Source organism: Macrotis lagotis, chromosome 1 (assembly GCF_037893015.1).
Source record: "Macrotis lagotis isolate mMagLag1 chromosome 1, bilby.v1.9.chrom.fasta, whole genome shotgun sequence".
In the NCBI taxonomy this organism is placed as follows: Eukaryota; Metazoa; Chordata; class Mammalia; order Peramelemorphia; family Peramelidae; genus Macrotis; species Macrotis lagotis.
The window spans coordinates 241316371-241341614 of record NC_133658.1 but is presented as its reverse complement, the minus strand read 5'-3'; the positions used below and the strand labels follow the sequence as shown (position 1 = coordinate 241341614).

At 35.2% G+C, this 25244-nt stretch overlaps 1 protein-coding gene across 1 annotated transcript in view; it reads right to left on the bottom strand.

Moving 5' to 3' along the window:
• HADHA (hydroxyacyl-CoA dehydrogenase trifunctional multienzyme complex subunit alpha) overlaps positions 1–25244 on the bottom strand; it is a 54305-nt gene that overhangs the window by 23750 nt on the left and 5311 nt on the right. The window contains exons 2-11 of the mRNA XM_074209927.1: positions 16905–16946; positions 16743–16813; positions 15441–15574; positions 14059–14197; positions 13088–13207; positions 11522–11624; positions 9802–9924; positions 9300–9418; positions 5206–5262; positions 928–1037 (exon numbers count right to left, since the gene is read on the bottom strand). Coding sequence (XP_074066028.1) covers positions 928–1037; positions 5206–5262; positions 9300–9418; positions 9802–9924; positions 11522–11624; positions 13088–13207; positions 14059–14197; positions 15441–15574; positions 16743–16813; positions 16905–16946 — 1018 coding nt within the window. The remainder of the gene's footprint in view (positions 1–927; positions 1038–5205; positions 5263–9299; positions 9419–9801; positions 9925–11521; positions 11625–13087; positions 13208–14058; positions 14198–15440; positions 15575–16742; positions 16814–16904; positions 16947–25244) is intronic.

The following is a 25244-nucleotide window of genomic DNA, read 5'->3' as shown; positions in this document are numbered from 1 at the left end:
TAACCCCCTCATTTTTACACAGAAGTAAAGTAAAGGAGAGGTTAAATTACTTGCCCAAGATCGCTCAGGTAAGTACCAAGTTTTGAGTCAAACCTAGTAACTATAATTCTAAATCAAGTAGTCTCAGCACTAAACTAATCTTTCTTTTTAAATTGGTAGAAATGAGAATCTGAAAAGGAACTAAAGGGTCACAGAACAGGTTATGTAGTATGAATATGAATACTAATCTCTTTATATGACCTAAGATTATTTTCTGGTTCTACAAATAATTACTAAATCATCAACCACTGAGAAGAAAGGGAAGATTGAATTTTTATGTGGATTAAAGCTGTATATTCTGTTTTGAAGCAATTCCTATTTCCTAAAATCTTTTAAGTCATAGTCAGTTTGAAAATTTTCACAATTTATGTATTTTTCACAAACATTAGTTGGGTCTTCCTCTTCAGCTTATATACTCTCAAGGCAGAGGACCTAAGAGCAAGACATCTGGAAAACAGAAAACTGAATGGCTGAGGTATAGAAAAAATATATCAATTTTAGATTGTGAACTCACAGAATTTGAACTCCACATTTGAGTGCAACTAGGAATTAATAATTTTTTGTTTTGTTTGAAATGGTACACAGAGGATCAGCTCATTAAACCAAACTTATGTGTGAATGTCCACATATGTATGTAGATACAGATTATGTATGTATGTTTAAATGGTATAGGAAAAAAGAGATCATATTTTTTGAAGATTTCTATATCAGTGAAACTGTTGACAAGAAAAGTATAAAAAAACAAGAAAGGATATTGACTTTAAAAGCCAATAGTTTTAGTAGGAGTAGAGAAAAAGGCAAAGAAAGTCTCAAAAACCAAGAATTCATTAGAGAGTTGTTGCTCACTAGACAATTTGGGGTTTCCTGCCAGTTTGGGGTCTGACTCACGTGACAGCCTTTTGTGGAGATCCAAACTTATTCTTCTTGCAAAGAACCTGACCATAGTAGAGACCAATCAAAGCCTTAGATTCTTTAGTCATTGCAAGTTCACCAAATTTCTAAAAAGCAAAGGAAATCAAATAAAGGAATATTTTTAAGAAAAGAATTCTCCATCAGAAGAGATATGTTCTTTGATTTGAATTTTATATCATTAGTTCTTAACCTTTTAAATATGTCAACAATGTTATGGACCTCCATAATCAAATTGTACTATTATTAGCACGTATTGAATAATAAAATACAAATCCATAAAAAAATCAACACTAAATTCCAAGTAGTTTTGTGTTATCTTCTATTTTTTATTTTTTTAGTTTTTTAGTTTTTGCAAGGCAATGGGGTTGAGTGGCTTGCCCAAGGCCACACAGCTAGGTATTTCTGAGGCCAGATTTGGACTCAGGCACTCCTGACTCCAGGGCCGGTGCTATCCACTGTGCCACCTATCTGCCCCTATCTTCTGCTTCTTAATCAAGAGGCAGGGTGAATTAGTGGATAGAGAGCTGGACTATTACTAAGACCAGAGTTTAAGTTCAACAATTTTTCACTGCTAAAAACAGAATATTTGCTCATCTATATTTGTAGAGGGAGTTTCCCATACTAAGGAAATCACAGGCCCAGGTAACTCAAAATGTCAATACTTGATACACATACTCAGAACACCTGTAATAACTCAGTGACTCTCAAGGTTTTTTTTTTTATCAAACAAGTTTTTATACAATGAGTAATTCTTACAAGTAATATTTCTGCTGTTTTCCTGGTAACTGCTATTTTTTTTGCTACTTGTATTGATAATGAACTTTATATTGCCATTATAAAGCAAAGTTGATTCCTTACTATTAAATGTTCCAAATATTTAAATACTTAAGCCAATAAATAGGAGATAGATATACATGGACAGGAGATTAAAATGTAATAGTTGGGGGGTGGAGCCAAGATGGCGATAATAAGGGATAGTCTTAGGAGCTCTCTGATAAAATTCAGCTAAGGACTCTAACTAAACTTTTGAGAGACAGAACCCACAAAGGGACCCAGTGAGGCAGTTCTCCTACTCAAGGTAACCTGGAAAAGAGCAGAAAGGCTCTGCTCCCCCGGGGTTGGAGGGGTGGCCCGCCAGAGCCAAAGAACTTCAGCCTCCCGGAGGCAGCCCCAGGGCACTGGGAGTCTCAGCTCACAGCAGCGGGGGAGTCTCCTGAGCTGCACCCCGAGGAGCACCAGGCACAAAGTGGGGGAACAGCAGGGGACCTCTGCCAGAGGGAGCACCTGGAGCCCAGCCCTCAGGGCACACAGCAAGCAGCTTGGTCTTTCCCCAGCCCTGATCCAGGAAACAGAAGCAGGCTGAGCTGGTAAGCAGGAGCCCCCAGGGCATGAGCCCATTGAGCTGAGGGAGGGGAGTGAAGAGAGAGAGACTGCTGAGCTCAGTCCTCTGCCCCTAGAACAGGACTCTGGGGCTCTGACCACATTCAGATCGTGATCGCAGTCTAGGCCCCCCCATAGAACAGCAGGGCTCCCCCACCTCAGCCCCTTGGCAGAAGGGGGTGCTTATGGTCATTCACAGACCAGGAGGGAGGACAGAGCTTCACACACTGAGACCCTTGTGGGAGTGTCCCAAAAGCTCAAGAAACACCCCAAACCAGGCCCAGGCTGGGAAAATGAGCAAGCAGAGAAACAAAAAGAAGACTATTGAGAAATATTTTGCATATGAGCCCAAGAAGGATCAAAATACTCAGTCTGAAGATGAGGAAACACAAGCTCCTGCATCTGAAGACTCCAAGAAAAACAGAAATTGGGCTCAGGCTATGACAGAGCCCAAAAAAGACTTTGAAAATCAAATGAGGGAGTTGGAAGAAAAACTGGGAAAAGAAAGGAGAGAGATGCAGGAAAAACATGAAAATGAAGTCAGCAGCCTAGTCAAGGAAATCCAAAAAAATGCTGAAGAAAATAGCATGCTAAAAACCAGCTTAGGTCAAATGGATAAAACAGTTCAAAAAGTTATTGAGGAGAAGAATGCTTTAAAAAGCAAAATTGGCCAGATGGAAAAAGAGATAAGAAAACTCTCTGAGGAGAACAAATCCTTCAGACAAAGAATAGAATTCAGGGAGATTGATGAATTTAACAGAAATCAGGAATCAATACTTCAAAACCAAAAAAATGAAAAATTAGAAGAAAATGTGAAATAGCTCATTGAAAAAACAACTGATATGGAAAACAGATTTAGGAAAGATAATTTAAAAATTATTGGAATACCTGAAAGTCATGATCAGGAAAAGAGCCTTGACATCATTTTCAAAGAATTACTACAGGAAAATTGCCCTGATATTCTAGAAGCAGAGGGAAAAATAGAAATGGAGAGAATCCACCGATCCCCCCGAGAAAGAGATCCCAAAAAACCAACTCCTAGGAATATTATAGCCAAGTTCCAGAACTCCCAAGTCAAAGAGAAAATATTACAAGCAGCCAGAAGGACACAGTTCAAATATCATGGAGCTGCAGTCAGGATCACACAGGACTTAGCAGCAGCTACAATGGAAGCTTGTAGGGCTTGGAATACAATATACCAGAAGGCAAGAGAGCTTAGAATGCAGCCAAGAATGAACTACCCAGCAAGGCTGAATGTCCTCTTCCAGGGAAAAAGATGGACCAGGGGAATTTCAAATGTTCCTTTTGGAATGGCCAGAGCTGAATGGAAGGTTTGATCTTCAGATACAGGACTCAGGTGAAGCATGGAGATTGGAGGAGAGGGGGGAAATATGAGGGACTTAATGAGGATGAACTGCATGTATTCTTGCATAGAAAAATGACACTGATAATACTCATATGAACCTTCTCAGTTAATAGAGCAGGTAGAGAGAGCTTTTATAGTTGAAGCACAGGAGAAAGCTGAATTCAAAGATAAATATGGTGTAAAAATGGAGGCAATAGAAAAAAAGGGAAATGGAAAGGGAGAAAGAAAAAGGAGAGGGGGAATAGTCCAAGATATTTCACATAAGATTTTTTTTATTACAATGAGCTATTGCAATGATATGGAAGTGGGGAGGCAAGGGGGAATGAGGGAACCTTTGCTCTCATCAGAGATGGCTAGGAGAGGAAACAGCAAATATACTCAATGGGGTATAGACATCTGGAGTAAGAAGGAGGGGGGAGCAGGGGGAAGGGGTGGGGATGTGAATAAAGGAGGAGAGGATGGACCATGGGGGGATAGTGGCCAGATATAACACATTTTCTTTCTTACTTCTTGCAAGGGGCTGGGATTGGAAGGCCTGCCCAGGACCACAGGGCCAGGTGGATTCTGGGCCTAAGGGGTGGTATGGGGGCTCAGGGCTTCTTGGCCCCAGGACCAGGGATCTGTCTGCTGTGCCACTCAGCGACCCTACAGCAGAGTCAGAGTAAAAGGAGAGAGAAAATAGAGTACGTGGTAGTGGAGAAATAAGAAAGGAGGGAGTTGCGATCAGCAATGGCAACAGTGGAAATATATGGAAATAACTTTTGTGATGGACTTATCATAAATAATGTGATCCACCCATGACAGAGTTGTTGGTGTTGGAACAAAGACTCAAGCACATTTTTTGTTATTATTTGGGGGAGGGTGCAGGGCAAGTGGGGCTGGATGGCCTGCCTGGGGCCACATAGCGAGGTGATCTTTGGGTGTCTGGGGCTGGATTTGGACCCAGGTGCTCCTGGCTCAAGGGCCAATGCTCTGTCTGCCACCTAGCCACCCTTACTATTATTACTATTTTATTTTATTTTGGGTCTTTTTTTCTTTCTTTTTTTTTTTTTTGGTTTTTGCAGGGCAGTGGGGATCAGATGGCTTGCATGTCACATGGCTGGGTGATTGTTGGGTTTACGAGGCTGCATATGGACTCGGGTGCTCGTGGCTCCAGGACTGGTGCTTTGTCCATTGCGCCACCTGGCCATACCTACAATTATTACTATTATTTTTTTATTTTAATTTTTTTCTCTCCCCTTTACTTTTTTCGCCCAAGCAAGTCTATCTATATTCATGGGGGAGGAGGGGTATTTTGTTTACTTGTAAACAAGAATATTTTATTAATGCAAAATAACATTTGTACAAAATGAGAATAAAATAAATTAAAAATGTAATAGTTGGAAAAAAGCAAACAACTTACTGAACTCATGCACAGTGTGTTTCCTTGGCTTTATACTGAACTATAATTATTAAAATGTGGAGTTTCCTAAATGTGAAGGAAGAAAGTCACACATATTTGCTTTTACCTGGGATTCAGAGAGATAGCCAGCTTCACTCCCATGTTCAATTCCAGTCTTCACCACCTAAAAGACATAACAATATCACTTAGTAGTATTACAATTTTTAAGTGGCAAAAATAAAAAAAAATTTCAAGTATAATTAAACTGAATGAAAGTGTGAAGTCTCTGAAACTACCTGGCTATATCATAGCCCATGTGCTCTGGCCACACTGGAAACTTTCAACTAAGGCTTAAATAAGGAAAGAATGCATGGTATTTAACTTCTAATGATTCTTTCCACTTTTACCTAATAATAACTGAAAGAACAGTAAGCTCAGAAGCAGCACCCAGTTCAACTTCTATTTTCAGTTTTCATTCAACAGTACCATAACTCTCCTTCTGTTTCAATGATCTCAGTACATCAGAAGTAACATTCTGTGTTATTTCTTGTATTGTTAATTAACTTTTTAAAAGCCTGCCTTTTCCTAATTTGAAAATGGATTTTATATGATTGTACATATATATATATAACCTATATCAAATTTGCTTATTGTATTAGGGAAATGAGAGGGTAAAAAGTGAGAGAGAGAGTCGCACCTAGGTGGCACAGTGGATAGAGCATCGGCCCTGGAGTCAGGAGCACCTGAGTTCAAATTTGACCTCAAACACTTACTAATTACCTAGCTGTGTGACCTTGGGGAAGTCACTTAACCCTATTGCCTTAAATAAATAAAATAAGAAAAAAATAAGAAAGAAAATTTAGAACTCAAAAATTTTATAAAAAATGTTAAAAATTGTCATATTGTCTTTACATGTAATTAGAAAAAATAAAATACTATTAAAAAGTTTATCTTTTCTACCTTAAAACTTTATATCCCTGCAACACCTAACAAAGGCCCTTAGTTTAACAATTTTTTCAATTGATTGTCTGGTCTATAAAGGGATGAATCAATTTTATATCTCTCTTTACCCACTGCCTTTATTGGCTGAAGTGCTGAAAAATCTGGCTCTAAAGAATATAACTTGAAGCAATGTGTAAAAATTGTATATGAGAAAACTTGAGACTCAAAAAAAGGAAAAATTTTCCTAATAACTAGCTGCTAGAAAGTAAATTAGGCTGCCTCACAAGATAACTTCCTTCTCTAGAGAGTATCAGAGTTTGGATTCAGGTTACTTGCTAAGATATTATACAAGCATCACAGAATCACACAGAGAATTATATCCTCAGCCACTAAAAGCACTACAGATGTAGCTGTTGAACTGCTGTCAGGGATCCCCTGAAGAATCACTGTAGAAACCTGCAGAACAAATATCCCAATTACAGAAAAAGGGAAAAGTCTTGAGTCTGCAAACTACAGGCCACTAGGTTTGGCTTTCATTGCTGGGAAATGGATTCTTAAAGATTTGGTTGAGGAACAGAGAGAGAGATAAGGAAGAGATCATTAAAAAAAGAACAGCTTGGCTTCTTCCAGGATACATTATATATCAATGGATAAGTAGTCAAAGGATATAAACAAACAGTTCTAAATAGAATTACAAACTATAAAAATCATATGAAAGAATATTCTAATTCATTCATTCTCACTTAGAGAAAAGTAAATTTAAAAGTTTTAATTTGACATATCCAGCACACAGGCAAAATAAGATGAGAATAGCCAATGTTATAGTAACTGTAGAAAAAAGGAAGGCTAGTATGCAGCTTGTGGGACTATAAATCAGAATAACATTTCTGGAAAGCAATTTGGAACCATGTTGAGAAAGTGACTAATGTTCAAACCAAGAGACTTCATTTCTAAAGACATATTTCCCGAGGGGGTCAATGATAAAAAGAAAGGTTCCACATATCTATATCTATACATTTATAGCAGCACTTTTTGAAGCACCAAGAACTAAAAACAAAATGGGTGCTCAACAAATAGGAAATAATTAAACAAACTGTTGTATATGAAGGTAACAAACTTGGTTTTCTATAAAATACTATGAAGACATATGAACTGTTTAAAGCAAAGTAAACAGAATCAGGAAAAAGCACACATAACCACAATAATGTAAATGAAAGCTACCAAACAAAACAAAACAAATGTGGTTCTAAAGAAGAGTTTTTGATTCTTTGTAGAGAGGGGCAAGAAATTATACATAGAATAAGATATTATCATGTGATAGAATAAACTGGTTCTTGCTCCTCCCCCTTTAAAAAAAATTCTTGTTTTAAGAGCTGCCCTCTGAGAGCAGGGAGGATAGATTGAAAAATGTAACCCAAGGCAAGTCACCTAACCTTTGTCTGCCTCAGCTTCCTAAGGATAATAATAAAATCTACCTCAAATGGTTGCTGTAAGGATCAAATGAGATATTTGTTTTTTTTTTTTTAATTTTATTTATTTAAGGCAATAGGGTTAAGTGGCTTGCCCAAGATCACATAGCTAGGCAATTATTAAGTTTCCAAGGCTGGATTTGAACTCAGGTCCTCCTGACTCCAGGGCTATCCATTATGCCACCTAGCTGCCCCCAAATGAGATATATGTAAAAAAAGGCTAAGCACAGGGCCTGATAGCAATAGTATATATGGTATATATGTTTGTGTGTGTGCGTGTACAGTCATATAATGGTTTGTATAATCAGATAGTCAGATAATGGTTTGTATAAATATGATATATATGTGTGTATATATATATATATATAATGTGTATATTATATATAATACACACAAACATATATATCTCTCTATATGTAGGCTCTTTAAAATTGTTTATTCCTTTTCTTCCTAGATAGTTTGATAATAGGCAGGGAAATGGGGATATTTTCTCCAAATTGATCCCTTTCTCCATACTTCCCTATTTCTATTGACAGTGCCACCATCCTGCCAGTCACTCTTGTTCACAAATGAATCATCCTTGACTTTAACCTCATATCCAATTGATTACCAAGTCTTGCTGATCCTTTTATCACTTCTAGCCAAAAAGTCGTCTCTCTGCTTCTAGTTTCTACTTTCTCTAATTCATCTATAATACAGACACCTGATATTCCTAAAACAGTTATAATTATGTCACACTCCCAGTCAAAGAACTTCAATAGTTACTTATGATCTCTGTGATTAAGTACAATTTTCTCAGTATGGTATATATATATTTTTTTTTGCAAGGCAAATGGGGTTAAGTGGTTTGTCCAAGGCCACACAGCTAGGTATTTTTATTAAGTGTCTGAGACCAGATTTGAACCCAGGTACTCCTGACTCCAAGGCCAGTGCTTTATCCACTACGCCACCTAGCTGCCCCTTCTCAGTATGGTATTTAAAACTCTCTCTACATATGATTCCCCACCTAACTGTTCAGTTTTATATAATATACCCTTCTCATACTTTCTTGTTCCAGTCAAAGTAGACTGCAAGGACTTATCTGTACATGACATTCTATCTTCTACATTAGGAGGTCTTCCATTTCTTTATCTCTCTCTCTCTTAGGATCTCTAACTTCCTTCTAAGCACAGATCAAGTGGTATTTAATCCTCTTTCCTAGTTTTCCCTTCCTCCATCCAATTATTAGTACGCTTTTTCTCTTGAAAATACTTTACATTATCTGGTTACATCAGTGTTCTCAAACTTTTTTTTGTTTATGGCATAGCATGAACTTCTTTGCTGTGAGAAATCATGTTAAATTGGTAACCTACCTAGTTGAGTGTTGGAAACTCAAACAAGTACATGCAATTTGCAAGTATAAGGTCCAAACAATTTGTGGTATACCTAGATAAACTATGATGCGGTATTCAATCTGAAAACCAGTGATGGACCAGTAATCCTCTTCTCTCCCTTCCTGGTAGGACACAGGCTCCTCAATGGCAAGGATTGCTTTGGCTTTGTATTCCCACTATTTTGTATATCAGTAGTGCCAATTTCAAATTGAAAGAGATCTCTGTGGCTATAAACTAATTTAGAAAACCAAAAACTAACACTATCTATATTGTATTATAGTTTTATTTATTTGTTAAACTTTTCCCAATTACATTTTAATCTGGTTCTGGTTACAATAGGGAGTTTTATAAGACTTCCCTAGGTCAATTCAAAATACATAGCAAGTATTTAATAAATATTTGTCAAATTGAATAGAATAAAAGGATAAGAAACTCACATCAATTATTTTCAGAGGTGCTGGATAAAGACCTTTGGTTTGTTTTTGTACCTTCTCTTCAACTTTTTTGTAGACCAGTTGCCTCACAAATGGAAAAGTCATAACGTATCCTGTTAATTCTGCAAGGCAAAAATATTTTTGGACACTGACTGGGAAGAAACATACTTACTTTGCAGTGTTTTTTCTGTAACCTCTATTAAATGATATAGGACTAGTAGTTTCAAATAACTGTCTTTTTTTAAAAAATTCAAGCAACATTTCAATTTATATCTGACATTAATTAAACTTAACTTAAAGTAAATGGAGTAAGGCATACAATGTGATTCTAAAATGAAGTTTTCACCTTCCTTAAGTCTGCTTTTCTAGTAGTAGAAGTGAAAATTACTCCTCAAAGATTTCACTAATTATTACTGCATAGATTCTTCCATGCCAAAATGCAGCTAATCACACTCAGGGTCCAGATAGAAGATCTAACTTTGCCTTCTCTAACAGACATACTTACTATCAACCAGTCCTTTTTCCTTCTTCCCAGAGATCTTCTTATCAGCTAGTCCTTTTGCAAAGGTGACTGCTACTTCCTCTAGGTATTCAATTGTTCGTTCTTCTGGTTGTTTCAAACCTGGTCCTGAAAACATTAATGTAACAGTTAAATATAACTTGTGCAAGCGAGAAAATGAAAGATCAGATAATATTTTAGCAGTCTTATTAGAAACTCATCTAGACAATATGACATAGCATCAGATAGTTTTTAATAATATCAGATCTGCCAACAGTGTTCTTTGCTTTAAATCAAATCTCCCTTTTCCACCCTTTTAGGTGGAGATACTGAAACATTTCTAACAGAGGATCCAGAAAAGTTACATGACTTCTGATACACTATAACAAAAGAGAAATGAAGGGAATCCAAATCTACTAACATCAATCAGGTAAAATTCAAACTACTTAAATTGACTAATAGCCACTACTCTACATAATCTGGCTTTATCTCACCTTTCCAGATTTATTTATCCCCTTCCATATACTCTATGCTCCAGATAAATTAGACTACTCTCTGGTACCTGTACTCTCCCACCATTCTTTGTTCATACTGTTCCTTATTCCTGGAATGCCCTCCCTCTTCTACTTCTTCAGTTAAAATCCTATCTATTCTTTTAAAGCCAACATCATCTTGCCTTTGTGGTTATTTGCAATTCCTTACTCAACTATGACTTTCCACAAGACTTATTTTTATGCTGCAACTTTCAATGATTTATAATGTAATATTGTATCATTATTATAAGTTATTTCCATTTGTCTCATCCTCCCTACTTAGCTGGAAACTTGATAATCACTGGGATTCTGTCTTATCTCAACTTTATGTATTCCCTAAAATAGTGCACTGAAAGCTGCAGGTAGTTTATAAATGTTCACTGAAAAATGATACTGAAACACTCTCCTCTCAGTAGACGGACAGGAGACTGATATACAAAATGTGTTATATATGAGACACAGTTACCATGTCAGTTGGTTTTGTTTAGTGTTTTTGTTTTTATTTTCTTTAAAGAAGGGTTTAATGGAGGAATGATTCAAAGGGAAAAGCAATGATAAAACTAAAAATTAAAATTCTCAATGAATTAATGTTGAAATAATGAAAGTTACCAAATACTGATATCTGACCTACTACAAAAGACTTGGGGCAAATCCTGGTTCTATTTCTATTACAAAGAATTTCTGAAAAAGTTGTCAAGTATACAAGATGAGACTGGAATCTCCAAACCAATGAAAAGCAACTTGAAGAACCCTTAAAGCACAGCAATTTGGGTTCACTTAGTGAGTAGTCAAACAATCTCACAAGCCTCAATGGGTTGAGAACATAACTGTATTATAGCAAAGTATAATAAATGATATTCTAATGGGTTAGGTTCTGATTTTTTCTATTTAAGAAGGTCAAGAAGTATGCAATGTATTTTTAGAAAGATTTTCACCCAAAATGATTAAAATAATAAAATTCTGAACTTAAAAGGAATAAATCCCTTAACAGAGAAATAACTTTTCCAAAAGGTCTTATTCTCTGAGGGGTCCAGATGGGGTTTTCCTGTTAACAGTCCCTTGCTTCTACAGGTCCCATACTATTAATAAATTGTAGGATTTCTGGGAAAGAGAAAACTAACAGTGGGCTTATTCCTAAACTTGCTGACAATTAAGCACCTAAAGTAGATCTTTGGGATATTCTGAGCACTTACCCAGAGGGTCCACCAACTGGTCAACCAGACCCATTTTCTTTGCTCTATCTGCACGTATGTTTCTACCAGTCAGCATCATGTCAAAGGCAGCAGGAATCCCAACCTAACATGTAAGTAAAAGTCAGGGAGCACAGTAAGCAATATCTACAATTATAATCTGAAGAGAAACTGCTGCTTGCCATTTAATCAAGCTGGATTTTATGTTGTTTACAGAGTAGAAAATTCTATAGTCTTGATTTTTTAGATCCATTGTTTTCAAATATAAGCTGCATCCCAAAGGTTCACATGGCAGCATACTTTAAAGATTATTCCTTTAGTCATTTTAGTTTCTATCTGACTCTCCATAATCCCATTTGGAATTATCTTGGCAAAGATACTAAAGTGCTTTGCCATTTCTTACTCCAGCTCATTTTACAAATGAGAAAACTGAGGCAAACAGGATTAAGTATTTTGCCCAGGATCTTACAGCTAGTGGCTGAAGCTAGATTTGAACAAAATAATGAACTACACTAAGATAGGAAGACTATTTTTTTCATAGTTAAATGTTAATAGAAAGAATATTTCATTGGGTGTCTGAGGCCGGGTTTGAACCCGGGTTGCTCCTGACTCCTGGGTTGGTGCTCTGTCCACGGCACCACCTAGTTGCCATTATTATTATTATTATTATTATTATTATTATTATTATTATTATTATATTTAAATTTTTTTCTCTTTATTTTATTGCTCATGAGGGTCTATATTTTTGGGGGGAGGGGGTATTATGTTTACTCTTAAACAAGAAAATTTTAGTAATGTATAAAAAAATTTGTACAGAAATAAAAATAATTAAAAGAGGAAAAAAAGAATATTTCAATTTTTTTCTAACAATATGGATACAACACTTTCCTATTTGACCTATATCATTCTTGCAAGTTGTTAAAATTAAAGTTCTGGGGCAGCTAGGTGGTGCCGTGGATAGAGCACCAACTCAGGAGTCAGGAGTACCTGAGTTCAAATCCAGCTTCAGACACTTAATAATTACCTCGCTGTGTGGCCTTGGGCAAGCCACTTGACCCCATTGTCTTACAAAAAAAAAAATTAAAGTTCTTCTAGGGGCACTAATTGGAGTAAACTAATTTTTTCAGCTCTTAATTTAAAACATATTAAGTCAACAAATGTAATTTCAGAATTATGACATCAATAGACTGGAAATTAATCTAAAATACTGCCTAAAGTATTGGCAATGGCAATTCAGATTTCTCTTTTAGCAACTTGTAAAACTGAAATTTCGTAGATATAAATATATGGTCCCTCTATGATGACTCCCAATGGAAAACATTCAGCAAGATTAGACAGTGGCCTGGATATATGAAGCAGGATAAAAATCACTAGAGATCATTACAAAGGATGCCACAGATATGCTCACTGTTAGAAAGTACTCCCAAAGACAAAGTGTTATTAATGTGCTACTACAATAATGTACACAAAAAATGACACTCCAAAGTCACTGAGAAATCTGATTAATTGTAATGTCAAGTTCTTTCTCAGGAATCGTATATGACTATGGTTTGTGAGATCTTAACTTACCATCTTTGGGAGCCTTTGAGTGCCTCCTGCTCCAGGCAATAGTCCCAGTAACACTTCAGGGGTCCCCAATATTGTCTTTCTGTCTTTTGTTGCTATTCTGAATTGACATGCAATGGCAAGCTTCAAATATAAGAATGAGAGAAGTTAAAAGATATGTCAGCAATCAGAATAGATGGGGCTCTCATAGAAATATACCAACATAGATGTCTAGGTTATTTAGCTTGGTATTTAAGTCTTTCTAAAATAGAGCTTTCAAATCTACTACTAGAAAGTGTTATATATGCAAGGTTACTCATTGCTCAAATCCTGCTCATTCCTGCTTTTCTCTTGGCTGTAGCACCCCCTAGAATTCCCTTATTCTTTTGTACCTAGCCAAATCCCATATTCAAAGACAAATATAACATTACTTATTCCATGAATTATTCCTTTCTACTCAAGCCCTAAGTGGATTCTCCCCTCATCTTAATTCCATGGGTCACAAGTTACTTAATCATATACTTCCTTATACTGTTCTTTGGGTAGCTTGTTTCTTCAACTAAATGGTTAACTCTTTAAGGCCACAGATGCCATACCTCTATATCTCCAATGAAGCATAGTACTATACATGAAATAAATAGTCATAGAATTCATTAGATTATAGAGATCTTAAGAGATAATCTAACCCAATCTCCTTATTTCACTGATGAGAAAACTGAGGTCCAAAGGGCTTAAATAATTTATCCAATGTTACATAGTGAATTAGTAGGAAAGCTTAGGCCAGGACCACTGTGAAATCTGAACAAGCAATTGATTCTACCTCCCCATTCATTTCTGTTCCATTACCTGTATACTTAAAGAATAAGTACTTAATTCTTAAGTGGCTAAAATTTCTTTGAATCCATTAAACTACTCTTCAGGTATATACTGGCAGTAGGTCTCACCTTCCCTTCATTGTTTTATAAAGTTTTAGTAACAATGATATAAAATTGTACCTCAAGTCCTCCTCCCAAGCAGGACCCACTGATGGCAGCCACAATAGGTTTTGGAGACTTCTCAAGTTTTTCTAACATTTGTTGTCCCTCTTGTGATAATTGTGATACCTCCTTAGCCGTCTTGCAAGCAGCGATCATGCTGTAGTGTACAAGATAGTGTAAAAATAAAACTATTTTTTCCTCTATTGGTTTTAACTTTATTAATATATGCCACTCCCACATCATACCATGACTTATTTGGTAATGAATCTTCTTTTGTTCAAAATGATAAACAATTGGAATAAACACTGGAACATTTTGGAAAGATGGGTCCACTAATTTGGAATATTAAGCAACTATTTAAAATGTTAATACCCTTTAATATCCAACAATTATCCTAAAGATGTCAAAAGCAGAAATATACATAGATACCAAAATATTTATAGCAGTACTTTTATAGAAACAAAGGAAGTGCCAATAGATGACTAGGTTGTTGTACACGAATTTAATGGAATTCTGTAAAAAAACTGACATGAATTTAATGGAATGCTGTAAAAAAACAATGAATATGAGAAACACAGAGAAGCATGGGAAAACTTATATGAACTGATGGAAAGTGAAATAAGTAGAATCAGGAAAACAATAACAATTATGACAATAATGTAAATGAAAAGAAAATGAACAAGCAAAATTAAATGCTCTGAAATGATAATGACTAAAGACAGGTCAAAAGAATAGACATGGGAATATACTTCTTTGAGGAGATGGGGAACTAAGTGTATAGAACACTTCATCACAAACTTGTCATGTGTTGGTTTGCTTTGCTGAACTATTTCCCCCTCTATTTCCCCTCGCCCTCTTTTAAAATCTATTAGTTTTCTGTTTTGTGAACAAATCCCAACATATGACAAATAAGGAACTATAAAGATCAGGAATAAAAATTATCATGAAGGAATTATATGTTAGGAAGAAAAGATGAGTGGGCTATGTAGAAAGAGAAAGATGTGATAAGAAGACAGCTACAATATTCTACCAGTATCCTCACAATGTCAGGAGAAAGGATATTTAGCAAGAATTATGTAGGATAGACAGGAATGGATGGATTGCAATCTGTATCATTTGAGGGAACTCCCCAATTAATTAAATCACATTTGAGTATTCTTTATTCCATGTTTTAAGGAATTATCTGGGAGTTGGAGGGAATGTCCTGAATAAAGAAATCATGTGTGATATAAAATCAAGGTATAAATAAAAATTTATTTTAACAGAGAACAGCTTTTTTCCTCCACTTTATTTTGAAGAATAACACCTATACACAAACAGATGTATAGAAAGACACACACACACACACACACACACACACACATATCTTCAAGCTTCACTAGCTAAAATGACATACTTACTTGATATCAGCACCAGCAATAAAACAACCTGGTTTTGCAGAGATAATGACAGCACTTCTGATTGTATCACTAGTCCATATTTCATTCATCACTTGTACAAAATCTGACTGCAACTCTTTATTTAAAGTGTTTACCTGCCAAGGAATGACAATGAATAAGAATAATGATAATAAATGGACAATCCTTATATAATATTTTCAGATTATCCAACCAGAAGGTAGATAAGGTATATATTATTATTTCCACTTTTTTAACAGATAAAGAAATTAGCCCAGAAAGAATAAGTGATCTGTCCATAGTGAAAAATTCCACTACATTAACAGATTATCTTTTGATTTCAATTCCAATATAATTTCTATTACTTTATATTTATTACAGATGGCTCAGATCTAACAAGATCAATATTTAATTAAAAATGAAATATCTTGGAAAAAGAGAAACAATGTTTTAGTCTATACATTCTTCTTAAAAGGCAAATTATCAGTTCTTTTTTCTTTAAAAATTGGAATTGCCAAAGAAGGAATTGAGGATTATATTTAAGGAACCTGCCCAAGTAGCAGCAGGAATCAAGATATACTCTAAGGGCAAAAAAGATCAGGTCAAATTGTAGGTAATTGAGAGCTAAAGAGTAACTATTGCTTTACTTTAATGCATATATCAACTGTCTTAGTTCAGAAGTATTTTTCATTGCCTGAGAGTCTACCTAATTTCAGCAATATTAAGCATTAAATCAACTGTCCTTTATAGAAGGCTAAACTAATGTAACATGCTTTGCTGGAGTTTGAGAGGGAGGAGGTGAAAGAAGTTCTAGTTGGTGGGAAAACAATATCTAACGGAGAAGCTATAATTTGTAACCATCATCTTTTGAAATATACAAGAGCTTGAGCACATTTAAACCAACCTGATCAGGCAAATGATAATTTATGTCAAAGCTATAACATTTCTAACTATAAGTCACCTTTCTGTAACTAATCTGCTTTCAATTTCTTTTAGTCATCCACTTCTTCATTTTCCTCTTCTCTCTTGTACCAGAAGGTTGGTCTTAAGTGTCCTTGAAATTAAACTGACAGTAAAGTTAGAGGGAAGGAATGTAAAGACAGGATTTCTGCTTCTGACTCTCTTCTCTCTTTGGGCAGATTGTCAAAACCCAACACAGGTTAACCTTCAGGATTAAGAGTCTATTCATTATGTCTAATTACTATCAGAACATGGATTATTTTCTATTTTACACTATACAAAACCAGAACAATTTAAAAATATACCACAAATGATGAAAAGTAAGGATTCTTAAACAACAAATACCTTTGAATTGGGGGAGTTAATTCGCACAACTGCCACATCTCCTTTGACTGCATAGTTGACATGCGATCTGGCTAAAAATAAAGAGAAGTTTTATTTGCAAACAATGTTATTATTAAATCATTTTTAAAATGTTAAGTATTTCAATCAAGGTTATAAACTTACTTAATACAGCAGAGGACTTGGTAAAGTTCCGGCAAGTATAACCTATTGAGAACAAAATATCAAAATGAAATCCTTTGAAAAACTCAAGGAAAGAACTTATGGGTATACACATAGTAGTTAGAAAGTAGTTCAAAAGTACAAAGATAGAAGCTACAATACAGATAGACAGTTCATCAAAGCTATTTTTATATTAAGTCATCTGGGTTAAAGCTGTATCCACAGGCAAATTTTATGATGTGGCTGTTGAAATGATATCAAGCAGTTTGGTCTTCAACCTATAATATCTCAGAAAAGCAAAAAAAATTTTGATGCCCTGGAAATGTGAAAAGTTATCTCAAACAGCAATATGACTACAATTAAACAAAACATTTTGTACCTCAAATAAAATTTGTTTTACTATAAATAATTTAATAGTTTCAAATACCAAAGTAGCATAAATCTTCAAATAAGACCTTAAAATTGAAATAATTACAATTTTTACAAAAGCACTAAAAACAATTCTTTCAGAAAATCTATTTTCATTTAGCATGACTGTTTTGATGATTACCATTTTTATAATCCAATTTGTGATCTGGTACAGTTAAGACCATCTTCTTTTCTATTTTTTCCTCCACTGATTCACTTGATAGTACTAACCTTTTGTCCTACCAAATGAATTATTTTTTCTACTGCTATAAAATAATTTGTTGGTACTTTGATTAACGTGATTAGGAAGACTAATTTAGGTAGGACTGTCATTTTTATTTCATTGACTCAGGATAACCAGGAGCAGCAAATATTTTTTTCCAATTTGTTTATATCTGACTCTTTGCATGAAATGTTATATAATTGAATTCATATAGTTCCTGGGTTTGTCTTGGCAGGTAAACTTCTATGAATTTTATATTGTCTATCCTTCCTATCTTTAGATAATATTTCCAAACCTTGAGTTGTTAGATTAAGGGGAATGATCATTTTTGAGATTTTTAATACAAATTGCCAAGCTCTTCACCAAAAGCACTTACCAATATATAATTTTGTCAACCATGTAATTGGTATGCCTGTTTCCCTGAAGTCAAGACATTTAATTTTTTGAAACATTAAAAATATTGTTGATTTCTTGCTTTTTACATCACTAAAATTACTCTCAGTATTTCTTCCCTTTTCTCTCCCAGGAAACCAAAAATAAACAGAATTTTTAAAGAAATAAGAGAGAAAAAATTCAAATGAATTAGAACATTGAAAAAGTATGAAGATATATGAATTTGAAAAGGAGAGGGGGATGAGGTATCCTCTCATATCTTTTTTTTTGGAGCTATGTTTGTTCCTTATAAATTTGCAGAATTCACTTTTGATGGATTTATGGCTGTCCTTTCCATTTCATTGAATCATTAAGCATTTTGTTTTCCTGGTTCTACTTACATCACTCTGCATTCAATTATGAAAAAATTTTACATGCTTCTTTGTATTCAACATATTCTTCAGTTCTTATAGCAAGGTCATACTCTACTTACACACACATTTCACAATTTGTTCAGCAATTTTCCAACTAATTTCAACTTTTTTTGTTTTCAATTCTTTGCTACCATAAAAAAGTGCTGTAGGGGTAGCTAGGTGGAGTAGTGGATAAAGCACTGGCCCTGGAGTCAGGAGTACCTGGGTTGGCCTCAGACACTTAATAATTACCTAGCTATGTGACCTTGGGCAAGTCATTTAACTCCTTTGCCTTGCCAAAAAAAATTATTACCATTGCCAATTAACAGGTGTGAAATAAAACCTTTGGGTTCTTTAGATTTAAATTTATCTTACTAATTGTGATTTTGAACATTTTTCACAAAATTGTTAATAGCTTATAGTTGTTTTAGAAACTGTTCATATCCTTGGACCACTTCGTCTATCAGGGAAAGCCTTTTAGTTATATATGCATCTGCTAATATCTTGGTTGCCACACTCTCATCTGAGAATTATAATGCTTTTTCCTACTGGACTAATTTCTGTCTTATACTAGCCACATTAATTCTGTTATGTAATTTTTCAGTTCCATGTAACCAAAATTATTTATTTTATCTTTTGTATTTGCCTCCATCTTTTATTTGGTTAAAAATTTATCTCATTCCCATAGTTTGTGAAAGGTACATCATGTACTTTTCTAATGGCATGATCCTTAACATTAAAGTCATGTATCCATTAAGAATTTATTATAGAATATGAGGTAAGATACTGGTCCTAAGTCAACTGCCAAAATGCTTTCCAGTTTTCATATCAACTATTAAATAGGGAGTTATTTTATAAATATTCTTTATTTCTCCAAAAGAATTCTCTTATAATTTTGAATTCTATAAAATATATTTTTGAACTTAAGATTTTCGTGAACTCTTGCTAAGTGAATTAAGAAAAACTTGGAGAATATTGTACACAGTACAATAACATTGTGTGAGGACCAATTATAACAGACTTAACTCTTCTCAGAAATAAAAGATACATGACAATTCCAAAAGACTTGTGAAGATGTTATCCACATCCAGAGAAAAAACTATGTAGTCTGAATATAGATCAAAGCATACTATTTTCACTTTTTTTTCTTCCTTGTGATCCCCCCCCCATTTTTCTAATTCTTCTTTCACAATCTAATGTGGAAATGTTTAACATAGTTGTATATGTATAACCTATGTCAGATTGCTTGCTGTTTTGGAAGGGGGGGAAGGAAAGAAGAGAGGGAGGAAAATTTGGAACTAAAAACTGAATATTGAAAACTATCTTTACATGCAATTAGAAAAAATAAAATATTTTTAAAATATTGTTTGATAGTTAAACCTATAAATTAACTTATATAGTATGGAAATTTTTAGAAGATGTACATGACATAGCAAGAATGAATATTCCTGCAGTAATATAAATTGCTGCTTTTTTTTTTATTTTTTAAGGGGCATTTTGGAATAAGTTCCCTTTCTATCAATGCTTCTTGGATTGCTATTTCTGGAAATGCTATTGAATTTTATCTATGTATTTTGTAGTCAACTATGCAGATTATTAGTTATCTCAATTAGTATCTTTGCTGATTCCCTAGCATTTTCTAAATAAACTATCATTTCATCAACAAACAGGGACAGTTTTATCTCCTCTTTGCTTATCTTTACTCTTTTAAACTCTCTCATTGCTATTGCTAGAATTTCGAAGATACATCAAGTAGTAGTGGAGAGAATATGCTGCTATTTACTGGGAAAGGTTCTAGTGCATCTCCCTTGCATATAATATTTACTTTTGATTTCAGATAAGCACTTTTTATGATATTAATATCCTTTGAAAGGTTTTTTAAATGCATAAATGAATGTTGCACTTTGTCAAAGACTTTTTCCATATCTACTGAAATAATGTGGTTTGGTGTTTCATCTTGAGTACCTTTGCTCTTTAGAACATATTATTCCATTACCTTCTGCAATCTGTATAGAATTGTCACACATAACCTGAATTTCCTTTCCTTTATATTTGAAGGTCTTTCTCCAAGTCATTTGAAAATTTTGTTGCTTGTCACAGGAACTGCTGAATTCAACTACTATGTCATGAGATGTTTGTCCTTTGTTCTCCAAGAAGACCACTAACATGATGCCATGACAAGCACATGAATTGGATTTGAGTGGGGGGGGTTCTGTGTTAAGTCACCAGTCTCACTTTCTCCTCCAGAATCATCTGGATCCAGTGACCAGATATGAATCAGGACTAGAGAAAGCCCTGGGTGCAAGGCAGTCAGGGTTAAGTGACTTGCCCAACAACACACAGACAATAAGTGTCAAATGTTTGAGGCTAAATTTGAACTCCTGCCCTTGTTAGCTTCCTAACTACTATGTATCTTGGAATTTATAGCATGAGGATTTTTTTTCTTTCTGGTGGCAATCTGTGTATTATTCTGATTGGAACTTTGTTTTCCAAGTTCAGAAGTCCTGAGTGGTTTTCTTGCATTATGGTACTCATATTATTTGCCTCTGTCCTTATGGGAGAACTATGATCCTTGACTTGTCTCTACGAATCTCACTGAGAGCAGTATGTTTTACTTGCAAAGAAATTATGTGCTCTTTTAATTTTTTAAATTTAGTGTTTTTCAACATTGTTTTTTTTATTTTTCTTCTTCCAGAATGACCTTTATTTATTAGTAATTGTATTACCAATTGGTTGTTCTCTCATTTGTTTCTTGAGGAGATCGCTGTCAATTTGAGTTTTTCTATTTTGTCAAATTAACCACGTAGGGCATAAATTGTTTTCAAAATTATTACTTCTTTTGAACTATTCTTTGATTCATGGTGTACATGCTTATTTATCCTTCTTTAGTCTCTGTTTCATTAAATGAATTTTAAATTATTAAATGAATATCTAAGGTACTTATTGGGACTCTACTTTTTCAAGTGTTTATTTTCCTTTGCTTTCTAATATTTATTCAGAGACTTTTGTAATATTTGTTCAGAGGCTAGCTTCCCTTCTTTCCTGTTGATTTATCGGTTTGTGCTTTTTCCCCTTTGAAGTGGATACGTGGAGGACTAAACCTGAGGTCCAGTTGTCTCAGTATCATCTTATTATGAAAATTTCATTTTTCACCAGGTGTAGTCCCTTACCCAAGAGTTTTCTGAGGGAGTGGAAGAATTGGTCAAGCTATATGCTGGTCCCCATTTCTTTAGGTGTGGTGTGGTACCTCACATACATTGGTCCCCTGCCCAGTTCCTTCTTTTTTATTCCTTGACTCAAATGCTTCTCCTTTTCCTGTATGACATCCTTCTCTGCACATGGAAGGACAAGGAAAAGAGACGAGTTCTGCTGTTTGTTGCCAAAGAATGATGAGAAGAGGCAAAAGCAGGGGAAACATGCTGGCAAAAATTATAGAATTAGTATGAGAAATTCTGAGTGGATATTTTGATAGCCTGCATACATCAAAAGGTGGTTTTAAAAAATCCATTCTCTTATTCTTTTTCCACTCAAGTATTTAGTTCAAAATCTTCAATTTTTTCAGTAGATAGAAGACTGGGTCTGAAGATGGGAAGACCAGAATTCAAATCCAATCTCAGACACTGACAAATGACCCTGTACAAGTCACTTAAGCTCTATTTGCCTCAGTTTTCTCAACTGTAAAATGAAAATAATAATAGCACCTACATCCCAAAGTTGTTGTGAGAGTCAAATGAGATCTTCTGTAAATCAATTAGCACAGCGCCTGGCAAAGAGTAAGTGCTTCTCCTTTTCTTCCAATGTCTTTTTCTTTTAATATTTCTTTTTCTTCTCTTTTTTTTGGATCATAGGATTTATCCTTTTTTAAAAATTGAGCCCTTTTCTTTACTTTGTCTCTTCATTATTTCTCTTCCCTTCCACTCAAAAGAACCTGGGAGGTCAAGCCTAAACCCCTTATTTTTCCACTGAGGACAATGAGTCTGCAGAGCTTAAGTGACTTGCCCAGGTTTTGGAGGTAGGATTTGAACTCAGGTCTTCCTGAATGCAAGTCCAAATTTTGTCATTTAGCTACCTATTTTAATTTTTTTTAAGTTATATAAAGTTTCTGAAACAACAGATTAAGTTCTCTTTCCAATCAATTTCTGTTATTATCTTTTTATTTTTTTGCAAGGCAAGTAGGGTTAAGTGGCTTGCCCAAGGCCACACAGCTAGGTAATTATTAAGTGTCTGAGACCGGATTTGAACCCAGGTACTCCTGACTCCAGGGCCGGTGCTTTATCCACTGTACCACCTAGCCACCCCCCTTTTTATTATCTTTAGATCTTTCCCAGTTCTCTCCTTTTTCCTGCAGTCTTATTCTTAGACATATCAATCAGTGAGGAAATTATCCCATGTCCCAAATCTTGAGGCTCAGGTCTATTCTGTGTCCTGTGATCAAGTCTGCTCCCAACGGCTGTGCCATCTCATCTCTGGCTCTATTCCTTCTCAACCATTCTGGGTATCTGCTACTTTGAGGACCTCACCTACCCTGTTTTCCAAGGGTAAGATGCTATCTATGAGGTATAACACTCTCAGAGAAGACCAACATCCAAAGCTTAAAATTTCTTCCCCGAGATAAAACTCATCACAACTCCTCTTGTGGTTCTCCTCCAGATTCAGTTTCTCCCATTTGTTGCCCTCTCCTTCATGTAAAGGAACAGCCACCCCATCACGGATTTTAAGACTTTATTTCCTTGTCTCCCTTAGAGACATTGACAGAGTAAATCAAACATGTCCAAGATCAAGCTCATGTGTTCCAAATACTATTACTTCTGACTTTATAATTTCTCTATGACAATTGCCCCATAAAATAATACTGATTGTTTGAAACCCTGGGTTTATCTTTGACGCTCCCCTCTCTCTAAATTCTTTTATTGATTAAGTTAGCTAGTCTTGTAGAACTAAAAGTTTGGGACAAAGCCAACTGTGCCCCATAAGTAGAACTCAATTTTAAGAGTCACAAAATAGGCTGAAAATCAACAACAAAACAAAAAATTCTGACAGTAGAACACCACATTGGATGATCCAAACACAAACTCAGGAAAGGACAAAGATGTAGGTCATTTATTTTTTTTCCTCTTTCTTTAAAAAAAAAAATCACAGGGGTGGCTAGGTGGCGCAGTGGATGAAGCACCGGCCCTGGAGTCAGGAGTACCTAGGCTCAAATCCGGTCTCAGACGCTTAATAAATAATTACCTAGCTGTGTGGCCTTGGGCAAGCCACTTAACCCCATTTTGCCTTGCAAAAACCAAAAAAAACCAAAAAAAACCCCCTAAAACAAAAATCACAGCCAACAATTTATCTATTTAATTGCTTTTTAAAAATGTGTATATTTATTCATGCAAAGTAGATACATCAATTTGGGGTGTGTGTGTGTGTGTGTGTGTAAAGGGGGAACGTAGAAAGAGACTCGAGGTTGTAAGGTGTGGCGATAAAAGACATTCCCAGTCTTGAGGGGGAATACAATTTATGCTGAAGATTGTAGACAGGAGATGACATGTCAAGCATTAGTTACAGAAAAGTGGTCACTTTGTTCACAAAATATAATGAGGTATAATGTATAAGACTGGAAAGGTAATTGGGGGGGGTAGGATGTAAAGGGCTGAAATACCCAAGAGAAGAGCTTATATTTCATTCCAGGGAAAATAGGGAACTATTGGAAAAATCACTTTCAGTAGTTGTATGAAGGATGAAGCATAAGGGAAGGAGGTCAATTACTGTAATAGTTCAGATAAGAAAAGACTGGAGCTAAAAGGATTATTAGGTAATCAGAAGTAGTTACAAAGAGATTGAAGAGTAAATGTAGAGGTGGCAAAAGATTAATCAAAAAGATTGGATATATTGGATGACAGACTTGGAGGTTTTGAACCTGGGTGACTGGAAGGATAGTGATGCTCATGACAGTAATAGAAAAGTTTGAAAGAAGAGTGGTTTTAGGAACTGAAAGTTTTGAATATGTTGAGGTTGAGATATCCAGTTGGAAATGACCAAAAGACAGTTGGTCATGTAGGCTTAGAACTTAGAGAAGAGAAAAGCTGGCTAGATATCATAGGAGTCATCTACATGGAGATAATTAAACCTATTGGAACTGATGAGGTCACCAAGTTAGAGTATACTAGAGAGAAAGCCTAGGATAGACCTGGGGTTAACCCACAGTTAAGGGATTTAACAATAATGATGATTTATTTGACAAAGGAGATAGAAAAGCAATAAATAGCAGGATGAGAATCAGGACAGAACAATATCACAAAAATCCAGAGAAGAGAGAGGTGGTCAAACATGTAAATGTTGCAAAGAGGTTAAGAAAGATAAGGATTAGGAAAAGGCTCTTGAATTTGGCTGTTAAGAAGTCACTGTTAACTTTGGGGAAAAAACTAATTGAATTGGAAGTCAAGTAGGAAACCAGATTTACAAAGTGTTGAGGAGTAAAAAAAGATTGAATGAGACTAAGAGAAAGGTATTTGATGACAATGACAATCTTTTAAAAAAATAGCAATAAAGGAACCAGAAGATGGGATTATGGGTAAAAGAAGAGAGCCATTGTTTTAAATGAGAAGAGCCACTTATTCATCAAAGACTGGAGTAAAGAAAAGAAAGATGATGACTTTAAAGAGATATGATATAAAGAGAAAGGGAGGAACTTTTAGCAAAAGATTTTGGTTTTTCTCATTAAAGCCAGCTCAATTTTATGACTTTCTCCAGCTCTAATAAGAGGCATGGGAATAGGCATAAAGGAAGAGCAGTCCAGGGTTGAATTGTGGTAAGGTGTAAGCCTACATGAGGAAAAGGGCAAGAAAGAAAAGGATTCAAGATCGAAAGGCAGCTGAATTGCCTAACTAATGAATGGAATTTGGGAAAGGAGGAAAAGTGGAGCCAGAAGAGAGGTGATAA